Source organism: Nelumbo nucifera, chromosome 3 (assembly GCF_055504915.1).
Source record: "Nelumbo nucifera cultivar China Antique chromosome 3, China Antique-T2T, whole genome shotgun sequence".
NCBI lineage: Eukaryota > Viridiplantae > Streptophyta > Magnoliopsida > Proteales > Nelumbonaceae > Nelumbo > Nelumbo nucifera.
The window spans coordinates 77,642,572-77,664,680 of NC_142651.1; the positions used below are offsets into that span (position 1 = coordinate 77,642,572).

Below are 22,109 nucleotides of genomic sequence, written 5' to 3' on the forward strand. Positions count from 1 at the left end.
GACCCTACACCCCCACAAATCACTAAAACAAATTAAATCTAAAGACCATATGGGTTCACTTAGGTTAAAAGAGACAGACCCAAATAGGGGTCAAAGAGCTTCATTTGCAATCCAATCGGCCACTTGCTTGGCTTCCCTGAAGACATGTTTGTACTGCACTCCATTCTTGAACCAATCCTTCATCTCTAGGTAGTCTTGGATGATATTCTTCAATCTCCATGGCAGGGTAACCTGACCCTTAAGGCATGAAATAACAAAGTGAGAATCTCCCTCAATGATAATAGGAAACTTTGAAAAATTGTCTACCAAATTATGTGCTTCCCAAGCAGCTCATGCTTCAACACCATTAATGGTGAAGAAACCGAAGGAGTAACCTTTGTAATCAACTATTTTACCTAAATGATTTCTCGCAATTGTTCTAACAAAACTTAGACCATTTTTTGAACATGAAGCATTAAAATTTATTTTTATGGTTTCGGGGTCAGGGGAACTCCACTTGATATGTTTCCACTTCTTATTATCTTTTGCCATTTTAGTGCATACATGGTTGTCCCAAATTTCATTAAAAGCTTTAGTTGCTCTATCCAAAATTTCTTGAGGAGGCAAGGAGTTGTTATTAAATGTTTTCTGATTTCTATTCTTTCATAAATACTATAATATGAACACACACTTTTCCTTTAAATTTTCTCCTTCCTTAGCATCCCTCTTATGAATGCTAGTCCACCAATCTAGAAATGAAGATTTGAGTTCATGGGAACCACCAATGTTAAGGTTGGTCAATAGCCAAGTTTGTTTGGCTATGTCACAATTGTCAGCACCCAATTTTTGCTCGGTCCCCTCACCCTACCTCTTCTTACCCTCTTCTTAAACCCAAAAAACTTGTAAACACAAATAGGTCAACTTGAGACTTTTTAAAACCTGAAATACCCTCATTTGACATAATTCACATGACAAATAAGAACTTTGAGATCAATATCAAAGTATGATCAAACATCATCCCTAGACTTAGAAAACTATAACTTAGTTACACATTCATGACTAAATTGCAAAGATCCACCGTTCATCATGCCAACATCCTTTATGGCTCCGATCTATGTGATATTCAAATTCTAACTCCTGCAAAATCAAATCCAACATATCCATCACCTCAAGATCACTAGGAAACAATCAACTAGCGGATCCCAACACAAATCTAGGACAACCAACCGTAAAAACATCAAGATCCCATTCTAATGGCCTTAAATGATTACCAAGATTGACCTTATCTTTCTTATATCAAAACCATCCACTTGACTCCTCACCCGAATCCATGCCTACCTACCAAATTGTAGCTCAAAATTCTCCCGTTTGACTCTCCATCAAGCTTAGATCATATTTCAACAAATCTTATTAATTAGAGATTACCATCTGTCATCCCAACTTCATATGACCAATTGGACCTTACCACTGTGTTCGGAGACCTAAAAAACCCCACCTCGTTAAATTTCATGACCACACACCTCCATTTAACCGTTGAAAAAGTAAGATTCCATTTTCGGCAAACCATAAGCTAAGACCATGATCTGAACTAAATTAGTCAGAGTATACCTCTGATCAAAGATGTATCACTTTCATTAGATTTAGGACATTCAAAAGTGTCAACCCACCAAATTTCATCCAAAAACTCCCCCGTTTGACCTTTCATCAAACAAACATTCCATTTCAACAAATCTTGTTGATCAGAACTTGTCACCACTGTGTTTAGAGACCCAAAAAAATCCCAGCATGCTAAATTTCATGACCAAATTCATCCGTTTGACCGTTAAATTGCCATGTCATTCATCTAAACCTGAAGCCTCAAAAGGGTGATGGCTAATGTCAGACCCATTCTTGACTCATTAGAACACTTGGATCAATGAAACAAAGCCTAATAGACCCAAAAAGCCCAAAACCCCAAGATATCCCTACTTAAAACAAAAAAAAAGACAAAATAACATTTAAAAGTTCATCAAATTTACATTTTCTACCACTGACAACCCCAAATACAAGACTACCATGATAGCCTTAAACTCTGATTGGATACACAAAACCCGTGAAAACCACCCCCAAATCGAAGAAAATGTTTCACCAAATAGGAAATCTTGACTGGGCATCTATTTCTTTGAAGAATTTTTTTCCTATTTGTGTGAAAAACTGTTGTTAAATCCCAAGCACTGTACCTAAACGAATTCAAACCAGACCCCCTTCCCTTTCTCTATAAATACTAATATAATTTGAGCTCAAAAGGGCAGAAGAGGAAGGAAACCTGAGAGAGGCCCCCAAAAGGGGGGGGGGGGGGGACTTGAGGGAGGCCCCCAGAGAGAGTGACAAAAAGAGAAAAGAGCTTTCTCATAGCCCATATACTGCCTCTTCTTCTCTTGAAAATCGAATGTACTTTGAACCTCAAATTCCAAACTCGCCTTCTCCATTTTCAAGCAGAAGTTGTTACAACCAAAAGCATTCCCTAGCTCAAGAACCCATTTAAACTTTTTTTTTTATCTCATCCCTAGTTGTTGGAAAACTTTTAACAAGGTACATATGAAAGGTAAGTCTTTCATTTTAACTTTTAAACCTAATTTCGTAATCTCTTTATTTTTCTGGGTTGTTTGAAGTTCAGAGACCTTGGATAAGCATTGTTCTCAACTTCTTCTAGACTGAGTATAGAGGCAGAGAGGTGAGGGTCTTAGGGAAATTAGTACGTAAGACCCAATAACATCACCTTAAAGTCGGTCTCAAGAGAAGCTGAGCGCACATTTCTCTAGATTTCATAAATTCTAGCAGTTGTATGTATTAGTTTTCTGAAAGAAATTAAGCCTGAACAACTCCCGTATTGGGCTGCTATAGCAGCTTAGAGAGAGGGGTGCCTAATACCTTCCTTCTCACAAGAAGGCTCTCATCCTCAATTTGCTATGGGGAGATTACTTCAGCAGGAGTGGAGTTACTCCACCCAATACCCTTTTTGAGTAGCTCTCTAGCACTAAGGATTCCTCTCCAGGCCCAAGAGATACATTTTTTCAAGGTTTTAAAAACCGACTCAGAAATGGAACCGTTCTAGCTACCGATTTTTGAGTTAGCGGTTCGACCGTCCGGATTGAACAATTCAGACGGTTTTCATTAGGGAAAATATTTATCATATAAAAGTTTATATGAGAAATAGAGAAAGGAGAAGAGACTCTATCGGCTGAGAAAGAAAAAAAAAAGATATGAGATATGAGATTGACTTCTTTGCAACTCTAAAATCATCATCATCATCATCATCATCATCTTCTTCTTTCTCTCTCTCTCTCTCTCTCTCTCTCCCATTGTGTTGGACTCCTCAATTCCACTACTAATATGATGCCACAATACTTAATGAGGTCCTTTAAGCTCCCCCAAAATGTCATTGAAGATTTAGATAAATCCTAAAGAAACTTTCTCTGGTCTAACTCTAGTGAGAAAAAGCCTCTCCATTTGTTAAGTTGGGAGAGTTTGTAAATCAAAGAGTTGGGGTTTTGGTCTCAAAATCCTCCATTGAGTAAATGAAGTAAGCCTTGCAAAGTTGGGATGGAAAATTTTAAAAGAGGAGGATAATCTTTGGGTCAAAGTGGTTAGGAGTAAATACCTTACAAAAGAAAGTTTTTGGAGTGCTAAGGAGAAAAAGGCAATGCTTTTGAACCGTCGTTGACCCAAACGGTTGGACAGTTCAGCTCGGAAATCGTCTAAGCAACTGATTCCATTTCACCCTTAACCCGTTCTTGGGTCAAAAACCATTGACTTGGTTAGAAAACCATTGATTCGAGTGGTCAAACGAGTTGACAGTGGTTCGCGGTGTAAGAAACTTGCAGTTGTAGATTGTTAAGTTTGTTATTGTCCCTATCATTGACAAACATGAAAGTGTTTTTAGTAACTCTAGATTTAATTAAATAGTTTTGTTTGGATTGGAATTTTCATAGTTTTTGCTAGGATTTTTTGAAATCTGTTAGGGGTATTATTTGAGAATTGGGTTGTAAATTTCTTAAAATTTGGATGTTGACTTGATGCCCTTTAAAACTTTGAGAGGATTTTAATTTTCAAACAGGCTAGAATTATAGTCTCAGTGAAGATAATACAATCATCTGCAAATTACAGAATTGGAATTTTTAGGCTATCCTTTGCCATCTTGCAACCAATGGGGCTACCATGGAGTAGAGATTCCTTAACCAATTTCAGCTCTCTTCCCATCTTAGCATTTTGTCGTCAAAGTTGAAGGAAGTTGTAAGAAGTTCTTGAATAAGAGGAATGCGATTTCTTCTTGAATTTCTTTCTGTGAGTTCTTGAGTCATCTAATTACTATCTTCTGATTTCTGTGATGCTCAATAATCACAAACTAGAAATGCATTTTTCACTGTTTAATATCTTTAGATGCCACCCAGAATAAAATAATCTTCTTTTTAGATTCCCATTAGATTTTAGACAACAAATTCCCCATATACAATGGACCCAATTCTTGTAGCTAAAGAGAAAACATATATAAGGTGAAAGGAGGGAGAGATCCATCATATGGACGCTAAGAATGCAGCGGAATAGGGTGGGCGAATTTCAAAAATTTCTCTCCTCCCTTCCAACTGGGAATCATATTCCCTGATTTTAGAATACAATATTCAAGGATCTAATTGAACCAAAACCGAACCAGATCTGAACCAAAGAGAAAGGGAAGGGTTATACCTGATACGGAGAGTCGGTATCTCCCAACGTCGGTGTTCACGCCCAAAGAATACTCCCAAGATCTGCTCCCACTGAAGATGACGCAGTGATACTGGAGCAGAACCAGTAGTGTTCATCCTACGAACCAAATTCTTCACAAGAATTCGATGGAAGCGAAGAGCACCGTACACAATTAGCCTTTCAGCAAAGACTGATATCAAGAACACCTTCTTGATCTTTCCCTCTCAAAGAGATCGAACCAGGCAGTGAATGGCGGCGGCGGCTAGAGGAGTTTTCTAAGATTCTATCTCAAATTGTAGGAGGATTTTTTCTGCTAAACCCTTGGTTCGAATTCTTGCAATTCAAGATTAGGGTTTCTCCTCTTTCTTAGTGATTAAGAAACCTCCTAATCCTATTAGGAGTTATCCCAATCCAAATCTGTATTTGGATAGGGAATTATCTTAATCCTATATGCAGATTAGGTCAGCCCACTCCTGATCTTATCAAAAGGTTACTAGATTTAAATCTTTATTTGAATTTAGTCTCAAAGAGTGGATAGGGTCAAGACCCAATCCTTTGGCTTGCCCTAATCTCAGATCCGCCCCTTTAAGTGGGTAATTAAATCAGCCAGTTTGAAATGGGCTTTAGGTCCAATATGTATTAAGTTCTCAACAGGCTTCCAAACTGCTGCCCAGTTGGGCTTCTTTGTATGGCGTGAGACCCAAGCATTGATCTACACATCAACCACATGGGTTCGGCCCGACCTTTGTTACAAGGCCTAGCCGAATTCACTAGAAAGCCTAGTGAACCCCTTGAACCCATCACATGGACTCTATGGGCCCAACACTTACACTAAGTGGTCCTTGGGCCAAGCCATCTTATAAAAACCCAGGGACTGTGGGCAGATGCGAGATTAGCCCATCAGGTGTAACCCTAAATGGTCTTATACTTAACCTCTCAGCCCATAATGATCAAACACTACCCGACAAGAGATGACTTCTTCCTCGGCTGCAAGGAACAGTGCTGCACTCTCTGCTCTTATGGATCTCGGGAATTAAAACCATTTGCAAACATTTTGAAACCATACATATCTATATACCTTATATATAAATTTTGCAAAACAAAATTTCAACGATTGAAATCAACTGCCGACAGTTTGGTTTCCATCAGAGAGAGTGCATCCCCGATCATTACCTTTGTCCAACAAAGGGGCTGATCTTGTCACTATGATCATCCACTCAGATGAATTCTCAGACTATCCCAACATACCCAGGTTTTGACCCCTGTTAAGGATGTCACTGATTGGCATATCAAAGACAACCCAATCCGACACTTAGTGCAGTATCATAATCGAGTCTAGGGGTCAGGTGTAACTTTTCAGTTTTGCCCATCAATCTCCAAGGTCCACGGAAATATTGGAAATCTGGTCCGGTTCAAAGATTCAAGTAATCCTACACTACATGTGCCTAGGGTCTCACCCTGGCGGCTGAGACAAGCCACCCCAATATTTGGCAGCACACCAGTGTCAGCCGTGGCAGGATAAATCTCCCCAGACTTATCTAACAGCTGTGAACATTCTAAACTAACACGAGTCTCATTAAATGTCCAGTTTAAGGGTCTTACACAGAAACATACCACACAACATTAATCAAACATGCACTTTATTCATTTACACTAAATGTCAAAAGTACATCAAAACTGATTGGAGCTAAGGGCATACAAAACTGAAACAAAATCATTTCAACATTTTGTTCTTGACTAGAAACAACTCCATTTGAGATAAAGACACTGTGGGTTCAAATACTAACGAAAACTATCAAATTATTTCAGTTCAGATGGCATTCAAGCATTGTGTAACTTAGCCAATAGCCATGGAACCAGACTTCTATATTGACCCTGACTACTCTTGAGTACTGTCAATGTTGTAGGCCTAATATTTTCCTACCTAGAAGCAGGGTAGGGAAGGGATTCAGAGTGACCTCTCTCTCTCTCTCTCTCAATGTCAATATGTTGTGATTTCAAGAAAACAGAGAAGACCCATTTTCATTCCACCTCTTGTGAGTTAAAATGCGAGATAATGGAAAAATCTACAAATACAGACACACAGAGAGAACAAACTCCCTTCCAGTAAAGCATCTAGTTGCACAAATCTCTTATCAGTAATTTACATTCTTATAACAGAAAAGTGAGAAAGAAGAAGCATAAACACCAAAGATGCCTACATCAATCTCTTGTGGACATCTTATTATCCGAACCATTTCTATAATTTACATTTTTACAACAAGAAAAGTGAGAATGAAGAAATTATACAAAGTTAACATAAATACCAATCTCCATCTCCCCAAGCAATTAGAGAAAAACCAGAAAAAAAAGTGATGACAACCCTCATCCGCCTCCACGCCTTAACAACTCCCCAAACTCCTCATCAGTACTCTTAAGCATCAATGGCAAAGGAATCTGCACCCCACACTCCACCAGCTCCTTGTGTCTAGGCTTTATCCTATTCTCCAGACTGAAAGCAAAGTACTGAGGGAACTCCTTCAGCTCCTCCAAGCTGGCTCCCATCTCCTCAGTGAAGTATGCAAATTTGGGCTTGAAATTGTTCTCCACACTGAAAGTAAACAGCCCTGGGCACCTCAACACCATATCCACTGCATCCTCCCGCGAGAACCCCAAGCTCACCAAGTAGTCCAGTTTGGGAATCAGGGTGTTCTCCACACTGGACACCAACAACACAGAGTCCCTATAAGCCAGCGCCTCCAAATCCTGGAACCCAAGTCTCTGTAGATAAATCAGGGCTGGTTTGAGCTGGTCTCTCACACTTGAGACCAGTAATCTTGGGCATTTGTTGACAGCCTTCCTGAAGCCATGATCTGGTACGCAAAGGTCTTGGGACAGGAACTGAAAAACTGGGATGAGATCATGTTTAATGCTGGAGGTCAAGATCTTGGGGCACATGCCAAAGATCCTGCCCATGTCCTTCTGGTGGATGCCTTTGGATTGGAGGAAAGAAATGACAGAGTGGATGGAGTGAAGGGTCGCGGTGTGGAGGGAAGGGTTGAGGGAGAGTGCTTTCCCTGAATCAACACCCATTATCTCAAGACATAGTATCTTCTCCTTGAATTGGACTGAGAGGTTGGATTGGTCTAGTGACGATGAGAGTGGGAGCTTTTGAAGGGGATTTCTGGGTTTTGCTGTGGAGAGGTTATTGGTTAGTTGGGCCTTGGGCAGGAGGGGCGATGGTGGATTGTTGGGAGAGAAACAGAAAGAGTGGTGAAGTGCTGCTGCCGGCATGGTGGTACGATCGATGACTGGTTTGCAGCGCAGAGAGATGAAACATATAAGTGCTGAAACATGGATTTCATCTCATTTTTTTATCTGTGGATAGTGGTTGGACGTGGCAATTTCTCCGAAGTCTATTGGTTATTACAGGATTTCGTAGATATTTTGGTGGGTTACAAATGCTTTTGCTGTTTTGTCTTATTTGCTGGGATGATTTGGGCGCACCAAAGCTTTGCATGAGGCACACCCTTGTTCATCTATTAAAACACCTCCTATGGTGTCACCGATTTAAAAAAACCTACTTTGCAACTGATTTATTCGAGCGGAAGTGAAAAATCATGGTTTTCATCTTAAAAAGGTTTAATTAAAAGAAAATAAAAATGAAAATATCATTATTATCCATAAGGATTAAAATATCGGTGTTGGGTATTATAACAGATAACTCAGATACAGATATAGATACAAATATGCTTTGAAAATGTATGAATACGAACGAAAAAGATGAAAATGCATGGATACGTTAGTAAAATACATACAAATTTCTTAAATATATTAATAACACTAGATTTAAGATCAAAATGATCATAAAATAGTATATAAATACATAGCAAATCTAAATATTAAGGTTACATAAAGAAATATATTACAATTAATGAATTGGGATGCATAATTTTATTGATAGTGCATCAATCAAGAGTCCAAGACATTAAACATATGCACCTATTATATTTTAATTATTATATCAATTATTTTTTATTTTATTACTTTAATTTTTTAACATTAAGAAAAAGTCAACTAAATATTAAATTTTCAAGTGCAAATTAAAATATCAATTAATTAATAATTTATAAAATATAATATTAACTTAAAGTATATCGAATTTGTTAAAATTTCAAAGATACATATCATATACAAATTCATAGTTTTTAATTAGTAAAATAATTATTCCATTATTAATATTTTTATTTCTATAAATTTTATGAAATAAATGTAAATTAGTGGATTTGATAGATTCAATTTAATATTATATTCTTCAATATTTTGTATATAATATTTTTATTTTTTTGTAAATAATAAATATGTTATTATTTCTTATTAATGTAAATTTAAAATATTAGTTAATAACTAATAAAAGTATATAAAAATTTTAAGATTTATATCATGTGCAAATTTATAAATTTTAAGTATTAAAATAATTATTCTATTATTAATGTTCTATTTGTATAAATTTCTTGATAATAAAAATCATATTTTTTTATATAAATGTGGATTTGATACATTATTTATTCTAGTAGTTTATAAAATACTATTTTTAAATATTATTATTTTTTTTTAATTTTTAGTTAGGGTTGTTAAATATATAAATATGTGTTTTTTATTTAAATTGCGTGTGAACACAAAAAGTTAATAAAATATATTTCATTTCACTTTATATCAGAAAATGAAGTATGGTTTAGTGGTTTGGAATCATTGTGAGAGAATCACCTCATTCACATTTTTTTATGGAGAGTAGTAAGTATATTACACGTGGGAGATTGTCATGATAATGATTGAAGTATGAAAATTTAAAAGTAGGTTCCAATGGAGGTTGAACTCTTCAAGTAAGAGAGAGGTCTTGAATAATGTTTTGTGACAAACAAGGGAAAAATTTTCAAATTAATGAATCTTGATTAACCATTCAAGATTTAATCCTGAACTTGCAAATATGACTAAGTCACCTTAGACATAATTCACCAACAAATAATAAGATTTAGGTGTTCCGCTATGGGAATCACAATCACCATTCTTGTTCGTTTTTATTAAATGGGACAAAATATCTAAACTCAAAAGTGCCATGCAGAGAATCATAGAAACACACAATCACACATCTCTCAGTCTTGCAACCATGCGTTGGGTTGGTGGTTGGTTCTCTCCTTTCTTTGCATGCATGGATGAAGGACTTCCCCATTGTTTACACGAGGATTCTGGCCACTCGGAGATCAGTTCGTGGAAACGATTTGTATTGGAATCTTGTCAGTGTGAACCTTTTCGCATTTCAACAATGTGATTGTATATTTGTCCCTCGCTGACAATGATACGTTAAATGCCTCAATCAAAAACCATCAACCTAAATAAAGCTTACCTTAATGAATATGAACTCCTTGGCCTGGATGGCATCAAGTGGTTCAAGTGTCGTGTTAAAATAAGGGAGTATGAATCCTCTGGTCTATATAATCTTGCTCAGCCAAAAAAATGCATCAGATTTGTACTCAGATTTCAAGCTCAATGTTCTAATTAAAAACACTTCCAATTTGGATACTTGATATTGTTTCACAAGCCCAGGAAGCCATAACTAATGTCAGGCAATAAAGAACCCTTTAGGCTTTAGCTTCACTACAGAATATAATTGCAGCAACCACATTACAAGATAATCCTACCGGACACCATCATCAAAAAGAACTTTATAAAACCGCTTTCTCTCTTCAGGGTCATATAAAGTTCCTTGTTGGCCCCCATTATCATCTTGTTCCAATGTTTCAGTGATTCTTCTTTTCTCTCTGTTCTCTGGTCTAACCGAAATTGCACCTTTCTGCCTCTTCTTCTCCAAATTCAATGCATGCCATCTCTGGTTGTATTCATGAAGCCCCACCTAAATGAGTTTCCCAAATTTCTCCTTGATGCTTGACAACAAGCGGATCCTTATTGATCAACTCTAAACCACTGTAACCTTCCCTAAGAAGAACTGTGCAAATATGATAACATTTAGAAATATAAAATATGCCCGGATTCTATAGAAGCATGACATTCAATCTCTCTGGCAAATTAAACTCTCTCCTAAAATGGCCTAATTTTATAATTGGCGCTTTCTTCCACAGAGTCAATGACAGTAATTCATGCACCAGAGCCACTACCCTCTTCTCCATCTCCTTTGATCCTTCACCAAATTTATCATTTGTATAAGGCGATGTATGTATATGGGCTTTCATTAAATTCATGAAATCTCTCCCATGATTTCACCCAAGTCGAAGGTAGAGAACAAGAAAAGAGCGGTTCAGTCCCCGATTCTCGAGTTTGGGTTTCTATTACGGAAATTGCTAAATTAGGGTTCAATGAGACAAGCTAGGATCCGTCTTCGACTGTAACCAACAAGTCGAAACATGTCAGGATATTTGGGTACAATCCTAATTATTGAGCTTCACCACATTGAACAAGATGATAGGGTTCAATCATCTGGAAACCCAAAATTTCTCTTCAACAAATTGAGCTTCACCACATTGAACTTTTTATTGGAACTCATCATCAATAACTTCGCTAATCGCTTGACAAGCACCGGCTCTTTTTCATATTCTTCCTCCTCTACCAGGGACATCATCCGTTTCGTTAATCGACAATACTGGTCATCGTTCGAAGCAGCATGGATATTTGTTGATCAAGCCAGTTGAGGGTTTTACCTTGAAGATCGAGAGATGGGTCCATCAGCTTCTTTTGGTTGTTCACGATCCATCGGCGGTTCCTAAAGAGATCCGATTCAAGAGATAGGTCCTATTTCATCAACCACAAAGAAAAACCATAAGAGGAAAATGCATGGTTGAGAGAAAAAGCAAGATGTTAACCGCCATTTCTGTTCCTCTCTGTAACAATTTGTGTCGAGCTGCTCAGTTTTATATCTTGTTTTCTCTCTATTCAACTTTTGTTTTCGATTTTTTGTTTCAAATCAGAACGCAGACGACGGGCGGCAAACGCCGCCACCGGATAACGCAAGCCAAGTAAGAAACCAAAATATCTTATCTGAATTCGGTTCCACCCTTTTGCATCCCTTAGTTACCTCATCTCATTGGGTAACTGCGACGGCTCAAGTCTCCAACTGATCCAAAGGCACTCTCACTCTCTAGTCTCCTCAAAATGTTCGCCGGAGTGGGAGATGGGGAAGAGATCGTGGGAGATAACCCTTTTTTTTGGTTTCTATTAAAGTCGAAGCAAATTACATATATGCCTTTTCTATACATCAACAGGTGGGGGTAGAATTAGTCCAATGAATGAAAAGTTCAGAAAATGGGGCTATTCACTCTTTTATTAATAGTATAGATTAGTGAATAGATTTAATGCGTGAGATATGCATACAAAACGTCGGACGTATCGATATTTAAAGCCTTGTTACCCCTACCCCTAGATTGTTAGGATTATAATTGGAATTAGAATAAAAAATCCATCGAAATCATAATTTGAATTCCCTACTCCCATGCCTATATGGTTTAGATGAGAATCAGATTCGAATTTCAATCATTGTTGTTTGGTTCATCTGGAGCTAGAATTGGAATCAATTGAAAATTTTTAGTTTTACATTATTTTATTGATAATTTATTATTATTTTATTTTTTACTTTAGTTTTTGTTATTATTATTATTATATTAAGTTATTAATATTTTATTTATTAGTATTTAATAATGAACATCTTAGCATTTTATTATTAACTTATGAATATTTTACTTATATATTATTATTTTGTTATTACTTTACTAATAGTTTATTACTATTATATTAATATTTTATTATTATTTTACAAATAGTTCATAATATTGTTTTATTATTACTTTAGTTATATTATATTAATATTTTATTTGTACATTATTTATTGTTATTTTATTATTTAATGCTTAATGTATATTTATATTTTATTATTAATTTATTAATATTCATTATAGTACACTTATTTTATTATTATTTTACTATTAACTTATTAATGGGTTATTAATAATTCATTATTTGATTAGTTTTTTATTATTACTATATTATTATAATTTAATTATTAATATATTATTATATTATTAATATTTTGTATTACTTTAAGAGTATTTTGTTAATATTAAGGCTTGGGGGTTTTTGCTTGTTCTTTACTTTTTAAGAAACTTTGGAATGAGAATCCAATTCGGGGGGGAGGGGGCAAGAATGGCCATTAAATCCCATTCAGCCTAGAATAGAGAAATGACATTCCTCAATTGTGAGGAAATTTGTAATATCTATTTGCAAACAAAAATGAAGTTCATTAAAAAACTTGATTAAATGAGGTAATTGATTGTTGTCTGCCTTTGTTTATTAAATGAGGTGATTGATTGTTGTCTGCCTTTGTTTATATTACTTTCAGGTGGTGTGCTTGTTTCTTCTATCCTATCTATTACCGTTTGTGATTGATATAAATTATACATTTGAAATAATAAAAAATTAACTAAATTTTTTATTCCAATATCAGATTGCACATTTTCATGATAAGAATCAAGTAAAATATCTACCCCAAATTTTAATCCTATGGTCTAATATTGCAGCTAAACAATATAAAGGAGAAATATTTTTCAATATCTTTAAATTTATTTTTCCATTATTTCAACAATATTTTTAGAATTTCCAACATTTCTATATCTTACAAAACAATCACTAATTATATACAATTGATTAAGTAATGTATATGATGTTGGGTATTGAACACTTGATAATAAATTAGTTGCATCATAAAAATGTTATAAAAAAATTGTTATACAAATTGCAATATTCCAATCATCATTAGTTATAAAGTTATTAGGCATTATATCATTATAAAACATGGTAGAAATTTCCCTTATATGGAAACAACTTTTAAAATAAAAAAATGCGGAATTCCACCTATATTGAATATATGATATTAGTCTTTTATAATTTTCTCATATTATAATGACATAAATTTTAAATTCTTATTTTTTCAATTGCTAAACCAATATGTGAGCATTCAAGTATCGTAAAACTTAAAATTCTTTTTTTTTTTTGCAAAAACTATGACTCATATCATAATACCTAGTGCCAAATAAAATAAAATGCCTAGTGCTACAAATAACTAATATTATATTTTGAAGTCGTAATATTTGAAGTAAGCGCAATTTTAGAATTAAGATTTGAAAAGTAGAAATTAAATTTTGTCTATATGAAACAAAAATTTCATCTCATTTTTTATCTATTGCTAGTGGTTATATGTGGTAATTCCTCCTAAGTTGAGTGGTTTGGTGGATGTTTTACAAGGTTTTAACTTATAAATGCTTTTTCTCTTTTGTCTCATCTCTTTTGTAAGTCATAGATTTGGGAGTTCATATCCCTACCACATCCTTCTATCCTAACCCCCCAAGGCCCCCACCACTAACACACAGGGCACACCCTTGTGTATTAATGGGAGTCATTTATTAAAACACCTCTTATATTTTCAAGGATTTACTAAAACCTACCCTATAAATTGTATTTTGCTAATACCTACAGATAGTTTGCAACTGATGTACTCTAATGTTTTTAAATTTGACTTGGAGGCTGATTTTTTTGCCTCTAGGTCATAAGTCACTAGTTCGACCATCTAGGTTGAATGGGTCAAAGTGTGACACATCAGCATATATATATATTACAATAATGTATAATTATATATTAATTTATGTTTAAATTATATTTTTTATTTGCAAAAAGATGTTAAAAATTTGGATTTGCAACCAAAAAGGGGGTTTTGGCGAAAATAGCGAGGGCACCTTGAGATGCGTAAATCTCGAAAAGCTACCCCAAATCAAAATAAAGATCACCCAAATTGGACAACTAAACATAAAGTTATGACCTTTGGAAGATTGCTTATGCATTTAGTATGCAACTGTGTCTGGTGTCCGAGTCGAGTAGGTTAATGGTTTAATTGCTTGAGTTAGAGGGTTTTTGGTGGTTGAGTGATGATTCAAATTGTTCAACCGTCCAGGTCAACGATAGGTTGAAAACATTGGTTTACTCAACATTTATTACATGAAGTGGAAAATGATGGTTTTGACCTTCAAAGAAGTTTAATCAAAAGAAAATAAGAATGAAAATGTAATTCTTACCCCTTATAAAACACATGCAACTAATTTGTTCCATCTTTTTTATTCTTTGTTCAAAGAGGGAAGACGCTATGTTGGACTTTAATCTCATTAAAGATTAAAATCCAATAAGGTTTGATTGATAAATTACATGGAGAAAACAAACTTCCATATGCATTTGAAAACTGATTTTAAATTTCCCAACAAAACTCCGTTTTTACTTGTTTTCTCTTCTTTCAAGCCTTGTCCCACATTGAAAGATTATTGAACTTGTTTTGAACTTTTAAGTAGGAACTTTTTACACTACTTAAAGATATAGAAAAGAGAGTATAAAGACTTGTTGCAGTGCAATGCACACGTGCGGTGTGGTTTATGAGAAGTGATTAATCACAGAGTTTGCAATTTGCAAAATCGTAAATCACATACTTATGGATTTTACAAAATCTTAAGATAAGGGAAACTGCATCTAGTTTGAACCACACGTAAGGGTGAATTTAATTTGAAGGTTGAACCATAACCATTGATGTTTTAAGTTAATTCAACGGTCATGACTTGATCAAGTGTGATCAAGAGATAAATATTTAAACATTAACGGTCACTAACCATTAACTAACTGAGAAGAGTCACAAAGTTTGAAATTGTGATTGTATAATGGGACCCTTTGAGCCAACACATCCATCTTCCAGATGACTCATCATAATTTATTTAAAGGGTGTAAACCAAGCCAATTCACAAACAAGTTTTCAATCATTTCTCACTGAAATTCACTATTGTTTCTTAGTTCAATCTACTACTGTGTCACAAAATGTTTTTCCAAAGATTCTTTAACTTTGTTGGTTGTAGTTTCTCACCCTAGGCTCTATTGTATCATGGGAACGAATTTGCCTGTAACCCAATAGCAAACTTAGTGAAATTGAATGGAGGAAAATAACGTTCTAAAGATAATATCTTAAGATACACCTTAGAGCTTCTCTTCCAAAATTTGTGACCCCATTTCCCAACAATTTTAGAATGTTATTTTATAATGAAAGCGGAAGCTAGCATGAGTTCAATCAAGATGATGAACCAAGATCTTGTTCAACTTGATCTGTTTGATGGGGCTAATTTTAGTCGATGGAAAGACAAGATGATCTTCCTAACTATGCTGAAATTGTACTATCTCCTTGGTCTAAATTTGCAACCACTTCCTGAACCTATCAACAAAGACTTAGAAAAGCTAAAGAAAGAAAAGGAAAAATGAGAGGAGGATTCACTTCTACGCCGATGACACATATTGAATGCTTTATCAGATCGGCTCTACACTGTCTATAAGGAATTGTTATCTCCTAAAGAAATTTGGAAAAAGCTTTGGAATTCAATTACATGGTGAAAGAAGCAAACACGAACAAATATCTCATTGTAGAATATTTTGATTTCACCATGAATGGCTATAATCCTATATAGAGCAACTTCATTAGTTGTAGGCGATAGTCAACAAAATTTGGTCCCTAAACATCAATGTTCCTGAGTCTTTCCAAGTGGGAGAAATCATTGCCAACTTCCACCCTCTTGTAAGGAAGAAGCTTCTAAATAGGGTTGAAGAATTTACCTTGGAGAAAATTTAACAATACCTGAAGATTCTCGGATTAAAGACAATTGGGATAAGACCCTTGCTGGTATGCTGAACTCTAAGGTTAACTTTGTGGAAAATAGATCAAAGAAGATTGCTCTTGCATTGCAAGTGAAGAAGAAGGGTGGGAACTTTAATAAAAGTAGCAACAAGAAGGGGTTCTGCTATGTTTGTGGAAACATGGGGCACTATGCTCTAGTTTGCGAAGATTGAAAAGGCGGAAACAAATCCCCAAATATAGTAAAAGATCAATTGGTGGCCATGATCACGGAAGTGAATATGGTAGAACCATCTTCTGGGCGGTGGTTTGATTCAATCGTCATATTCCATGTTTGCAAGGATATGTCCTTGTTCAATACATATGAAGAAGTGATTGATGGTCAGAAGTAGGGGTGGATTTGACCCAAGCTGAGCATTTCACGAGCCAAGCTCAAACGAGCATCTCGGCTCGTGGCCACCCCTAGCCAGGAGGTACAGATGGGAAACCAAACATGTACTAAGGTTGATGGAAGAGGCAACATGGAGTTGAACTTCACCTCCAAAAAGGCATTGACTCTCTTGAATGTTCTACATGTTCTTAACATACAAAAGAACTTGGTCTCAATAAATCGCATTTGCAAAAGGGGATTCAAAGTGGTCTTTGAATCTGACAAACTAATCTTGTATGAGAATGGGATGTTTGTTGGAAAGGGATATGGTTGTAATGAGATGTTCAAATTGAGCATTAATGAAGAAAAGAATTCTGCTTATATTATGGATTCCTTTTCTTTCTAGCATGATAGATTAGCACATCTAAATTTTAATTCCATAAAGAACGTGAGTAAACTTGGTTTGATTACTTATAATAATGAAATAAATGATAAATGTGAAGTGTGTGTAAAGTTTAAAATGACCAAGGAACCCTTTCCAAGTGTTAAGAGAAATTCTCAACTTTTAGAATTAATTCATCCTAACATCTGTAAATTTAATGGTGCATTATAACTAGGGGAGGTAAGTTATATTTCATTACCTTTATTGATAACTTTTCAAGGTACACATATGTTTACCTTATGAAAATTAAGGATGAAAATAACATGTTTAAACTGAAGGGATGAGAGATCCATCATATGGATGGCCGAACCTTGTAGGAAGGTTGGGCGAAATTTCAAAAATTTCTCTCCCATATGGGAATCGCATTCCCTATTTTAGAAAATTGTATTTTCAAGGATCAATCTTGAACCAAACCGGACTAGATTTGAAACCAAAAGGGAGGAGAGGGATATACCTGATACGAAGTAGCAGTAACTCCCAATGAAGGTATTCTTGCCCAAGGAGAAAACCAAAACCTGCTTCCACTGAAGATGACACAGTGTGAGATGAAGCAGGATTAGTAGGACGACTCTTCAGCAAGAACCGAATTCTTTAGCAAGAATGGAGTAGAGGGCTGGTGAGCACGACTTCAAATTGCTTTTTGACCCCCTCTAAGGATTTCACTGATTGGCATATCAAAGATAGTCCAATCCAACACATAGTGTAGTACCATAATCGAGTCTAGGGGTCAGGTGTAACATTCCAGTTTTGCCCATCTCTCCAAGGTCCAGGGCAATACTAGAATTTTGGTCTGGTTTAGGGTTTCAAGAAAACCCACACTGCATGTACCTCAGGTCTCAAATCGGAAGCTGAGACAAGCCACTCCAACCAACTTGGCAACACATCAGTGTTAGCCTTGGCAGGATAAATCTCCCCAGATCTATCCAACAACTGTGAAGATTCTGAACTAACACAAGTCTCATAAGTGTCAAGTTAAAGGGTATTACACAGAAGCACATCACAAGGACATGAATCAATTATGTATTCTATTCATTTACAATAAATATCAAAAGATACACCAATCTGATTGGAGCTAAGGGCATAACTGTTTATCAACTCCCACTTGCACTTAGGTCCAATCGGGTACAAGCCGGAGTCCCAGACTTTCTACGTGTTTCTCAAACACTTTCTATGTCAATGGCTTAGTCAATGGGTCTGCCACATTCTCCACTGATGCTACCTTTTAGCATCAATCTCCCGTAGATCCAGTGTTGTCGCACAACAGTGGAAGAGGTGATGTGCTGAATTCCAAATTCCAGAATGAACACCTTCATTCATTAGGCAGCCTCACTTACGGCAATGTATTCAGCTTTGGTTGTGGACTATTATTCTTACTACTTAGGACCCCGTCGTGAAGATGTAACCAGATGTTAACATTCTACCATCTAGATCTGACTAGAAGTCGGTATCAGTATACCCTACAATCTGTAGTGAACTACCATCGAATACTAGACAAAACTCCTTTTGTCATTCAAAGGCAATTTAGTATGTTTTCACAGCAACCCAATGTTCCTGTCCTGGGTTAGACTAGTATCTACTTACCACACTCACTACCTGAGCAATGTCAGGACGAGTGCACAGCATGACATACATGATGCTCCCTACGACTAAGGTATAGGGAATCTCCTTCATGCCCTCAATCTCCTCGGGAGTCTTGGGAGACATACCCTTGGAGAGAGTGACTCCGTGCCTGAAATGAACATTTCCTTTCTTGGAGTTCTACATACTTTATCTCTTGACAATTTTGTCACTGTAAGTAGATTGAGATAATCCTATTATCCTCTTTGATCTATCTTTATAGAGTCGAAGTCCCAAGATATAAGTGGCTTCTCCAAGATCTTTCATGGAGAATTGCTGTGAAAGCCACACTTTCACCGTAGCTAACATTCCTACATCATTCCCAATGAGTAGAATGTCATCTACATACAGAGCCAAGAATGTAACCTTATCCCCATTGGTCTTTCTATAAATACAGGGCTCATCCGGATTTTGGTCAAAATCAAACTGTTTGATAGTAGAGTCAAACCGGATGTTCCAACTCCTAGAAGCTTGCTTAAGTCCATATATGGATCAGTTGAGTTTACATACCATGTGTTCCTGACCTGCAGCTATGAAACCTTGCGGTTGCTACATATAGATATCTTCAGTAAGATCTCCATTCAGGAACACGGTTTTGACATCCATTTTCCAAATCTTGTAGTCTTGGTACGCTGCTACAGCTAGCAGGATTCTAATGGATTTAAGCATGGCCACAGGCGAAAAGGTTTCCTCATAATCGATTCCCTCTTTTTGAGTGTACCATTTTGCTACAAGACGAGCCTTGTAGGTCTCAACTTTACCGTTAAAGCCCTTCTTCCTCTTATAGATCAATTTGCAACCAATTGCCTTTACTACAGGGGCAGATCTAGTAGAGTCCAGACTCCATTGGTCTCCATTGAGTCAATCTCAGCTCTCATGGCATCTCCTGACTTCAAGGAATCTATGTCCAACATAGATTCTGAATAAGTCACGGGATCTTCATCACTGGTCATGACTTCCACCAAGTAACTTTCTTGGTCATATCCATATCGAACTAGAGGACTGGAAACTTGGGTTGATCTTCTAGGTTGGTTATTTTCTGAAGTTGGAGGGACATCTCCTATTACCCCTGGGCTCTCCTTATCAAGAACAACTTCCTGATGATGATTATCCAGGATGTAATCTTCTTCTAGGAAGTGGGCATTTCGATTTCAAAACACCTTTTGCTCTTTTGGATCATAGAATAAGTAACCTACAAAGCCTTTGGGATAGACTACAAATAGGCAACGACTGGTCTTGGAATCCAATTTGTCAGCACTAGTTCTTTTAACATGTGCTGGACAACCCAAAATCTTCAAGTGTCTCACACTTGGTTTCTTATCGGTCCATAGCTCATATGGAGTGTTTGGCATGGATTTGGTTGGAACCCGGTTCAGCATGTAAATCGTAGTCTTTAATGCAAACCCCATATGGATATGGGTAACTCTGAGTGGACGAGAAGTGATCAGACCATATCTAATAGAGTCCGATTTCTCCTTTCTGACACACCGTTTAATTGTGGTGTAGAGAGATGAGCTAGTTGTGATACTATCCCATTGTCCTTTAAGTAGTCCCTGAATTTGTCAGAGAGATACTCACCACCTCGATCTGATCGAAGGGTCTTAATTTCTCTCCCTAATTGTTTCTTGACTTCTTGTCTGAATTCTTTGAACTTTTCAAAAGATTCAGACTTATGTCTCATTTAGGTACACGTAACCATACCGTGAGTAATCATCGGTAAATGTTATGAAAAAAACCTGCTGGTTACGTGTCCTAACATTCAGGGGGCCACATACATCAGTATGTATTAGGTCAAAAGTGCTTGTAGATCTTTCAGGCTTTCCCGTAAATTGTCATTTCGTCATCTTACCCTGACGGCAAGGTTCACAAGTTGGAAGATCTTCCACAGTTAGAAAATCCACAGGACCATTCTTTACCAACCTTGTGATACGATCTATATTAATGTGGCCAAGTCGGTAATTCTACAAGCACCTGGGATAAAATGTCTCACGAGTCCTCTTCTTGGGGATTATTTCTGACGTAGTTTCGGTGATATTTGTTTCTAGAGAACGATGGAGAACATAGAGACCGTTCTCAAGTTCTCCGTATGTGAGGAATTTGTTATTTCGTTTAATAGTAATCACATTATTGAATAAGATAGAAGAACCATCCATGCACAATTTTGAGACAGAAATCAAATTTCTTCTTAAATTAGGTATGAAAAGACAATCTTTAAGTACAATTGTTCCTTCTCTGAAAACTAGTTCTACAGTTCCTATGGCTGTAGCTGCAATTGTTGCAGAAGTCCCCAAGTAGATGGTCACTTCTCCGTCATTCAGTCTTTTGCTTATCTTGAACCCCTACAGTGAGTTACACACTTGAGTTGAAGCCCCAGAGCCAATACACCAGGAAGCATAAGTGACCAACAAATTGGTCTTTATGATAAAAGATTCAAAATTACCTTGCTTCTTAGTCTCCAAATATTGAGGACAATTCATCTTCCAGTGGCTGGTCTGTTTGCAGAAGTGACAGGCATCTGATGCATTATCTTTCTTCTGCTTTTTAGTTTTGCTACCCTTTTTCTGAGCCTTCCTTTTAACCTTCCACTTTTTCTTGCCCGATTTGCCACCTTCAACAAGCATGGCTATCGGCTTATCCTTCTTAATCATTTCATCAGTCCTCTGCAACATATTGTTAAGTTCCTGAAGGCTAACGCTTAGCTTATTCATGTTGTAATTCATGATAAACTGATTGAAGGACGAAGGTAAGGAATTGAGGATAGCATCAATTTTGGTGTTATGATCTAACCCTGACCCGAGAGCCTCCAGTTCATTGATATAACCCATCATCTTTAGACAATGGTCATGAACCTATGGGTTCTCGATCATCTGTGCAGTCATAAACAATTTTAAGACCCTTTGTCAAGTAGAACGGTTTTGCTCTTCATACATAGTTTTCAGACTATCCAATATATCCTTGGACACTTCGATCTTATCAAATTGTCACTATATCAGATTGTCCAAAGAGGCTATAATATAACACCGGGCAAGAGAGTTTTTCTCCTCCCATTCTTGATACTCTCTTCTTTGAATCTCAGAAGCCCTATCACCTGGACGATCCGGAGCAGGGTTCTTAGAAATTTTGTCCAATTTCTTGGACGTCATAACCAACATAAGGTTTTGGAACCAGTCAGCATAATTAGGGCCCTTGAGTTTGTTATCATCTAACATTTTGGTGAAGTTTATGTTTGCCATTTCTGGTAAAGGCAAGGCAGATTTGTAAGTCCACAACCTAATTGATTCATGTCA

At 36.3% G+C, this 22,109-nt stretch overlaps 1 protein-coding gene and 1 pseudogene across 1 annotated transcript; both read right to left on the reverse strand.

The window, feature by feature from the left end:
* Positions 1 to 6,802: 6,802 nt before the first annotated feature.
* LOC104610235 (Mitochondrial transcription termination factor family protein) lies at positions 6,803 to 8,022 on the reverse strand. The gene has a single exon (XM_010276759.3). It carries the CDS (start codon positions 7,972 to 7,974, stop codon positions 7,066 to 7,068), a length of 909 nt encoding a protein of 302 aa, XP_010275061.1. The 5' UTR covers positions 7,975 to 8,022; the 3' UTR covers positions 6,803 to 7,065.
* A 2,173-nt stretch (positions 8,023 to 10,195) lies between these two features.
* On the reverse strand, positions 10,196 to 11,981 carry LOC104610236 (protein ROOT PRIMORDIUM DEFECTIVE 1-like; annotated as a pseudogene).
* Between the last annotated feature and the right edge of the window lie 10,128 nt (positions 11,982 to 22,109).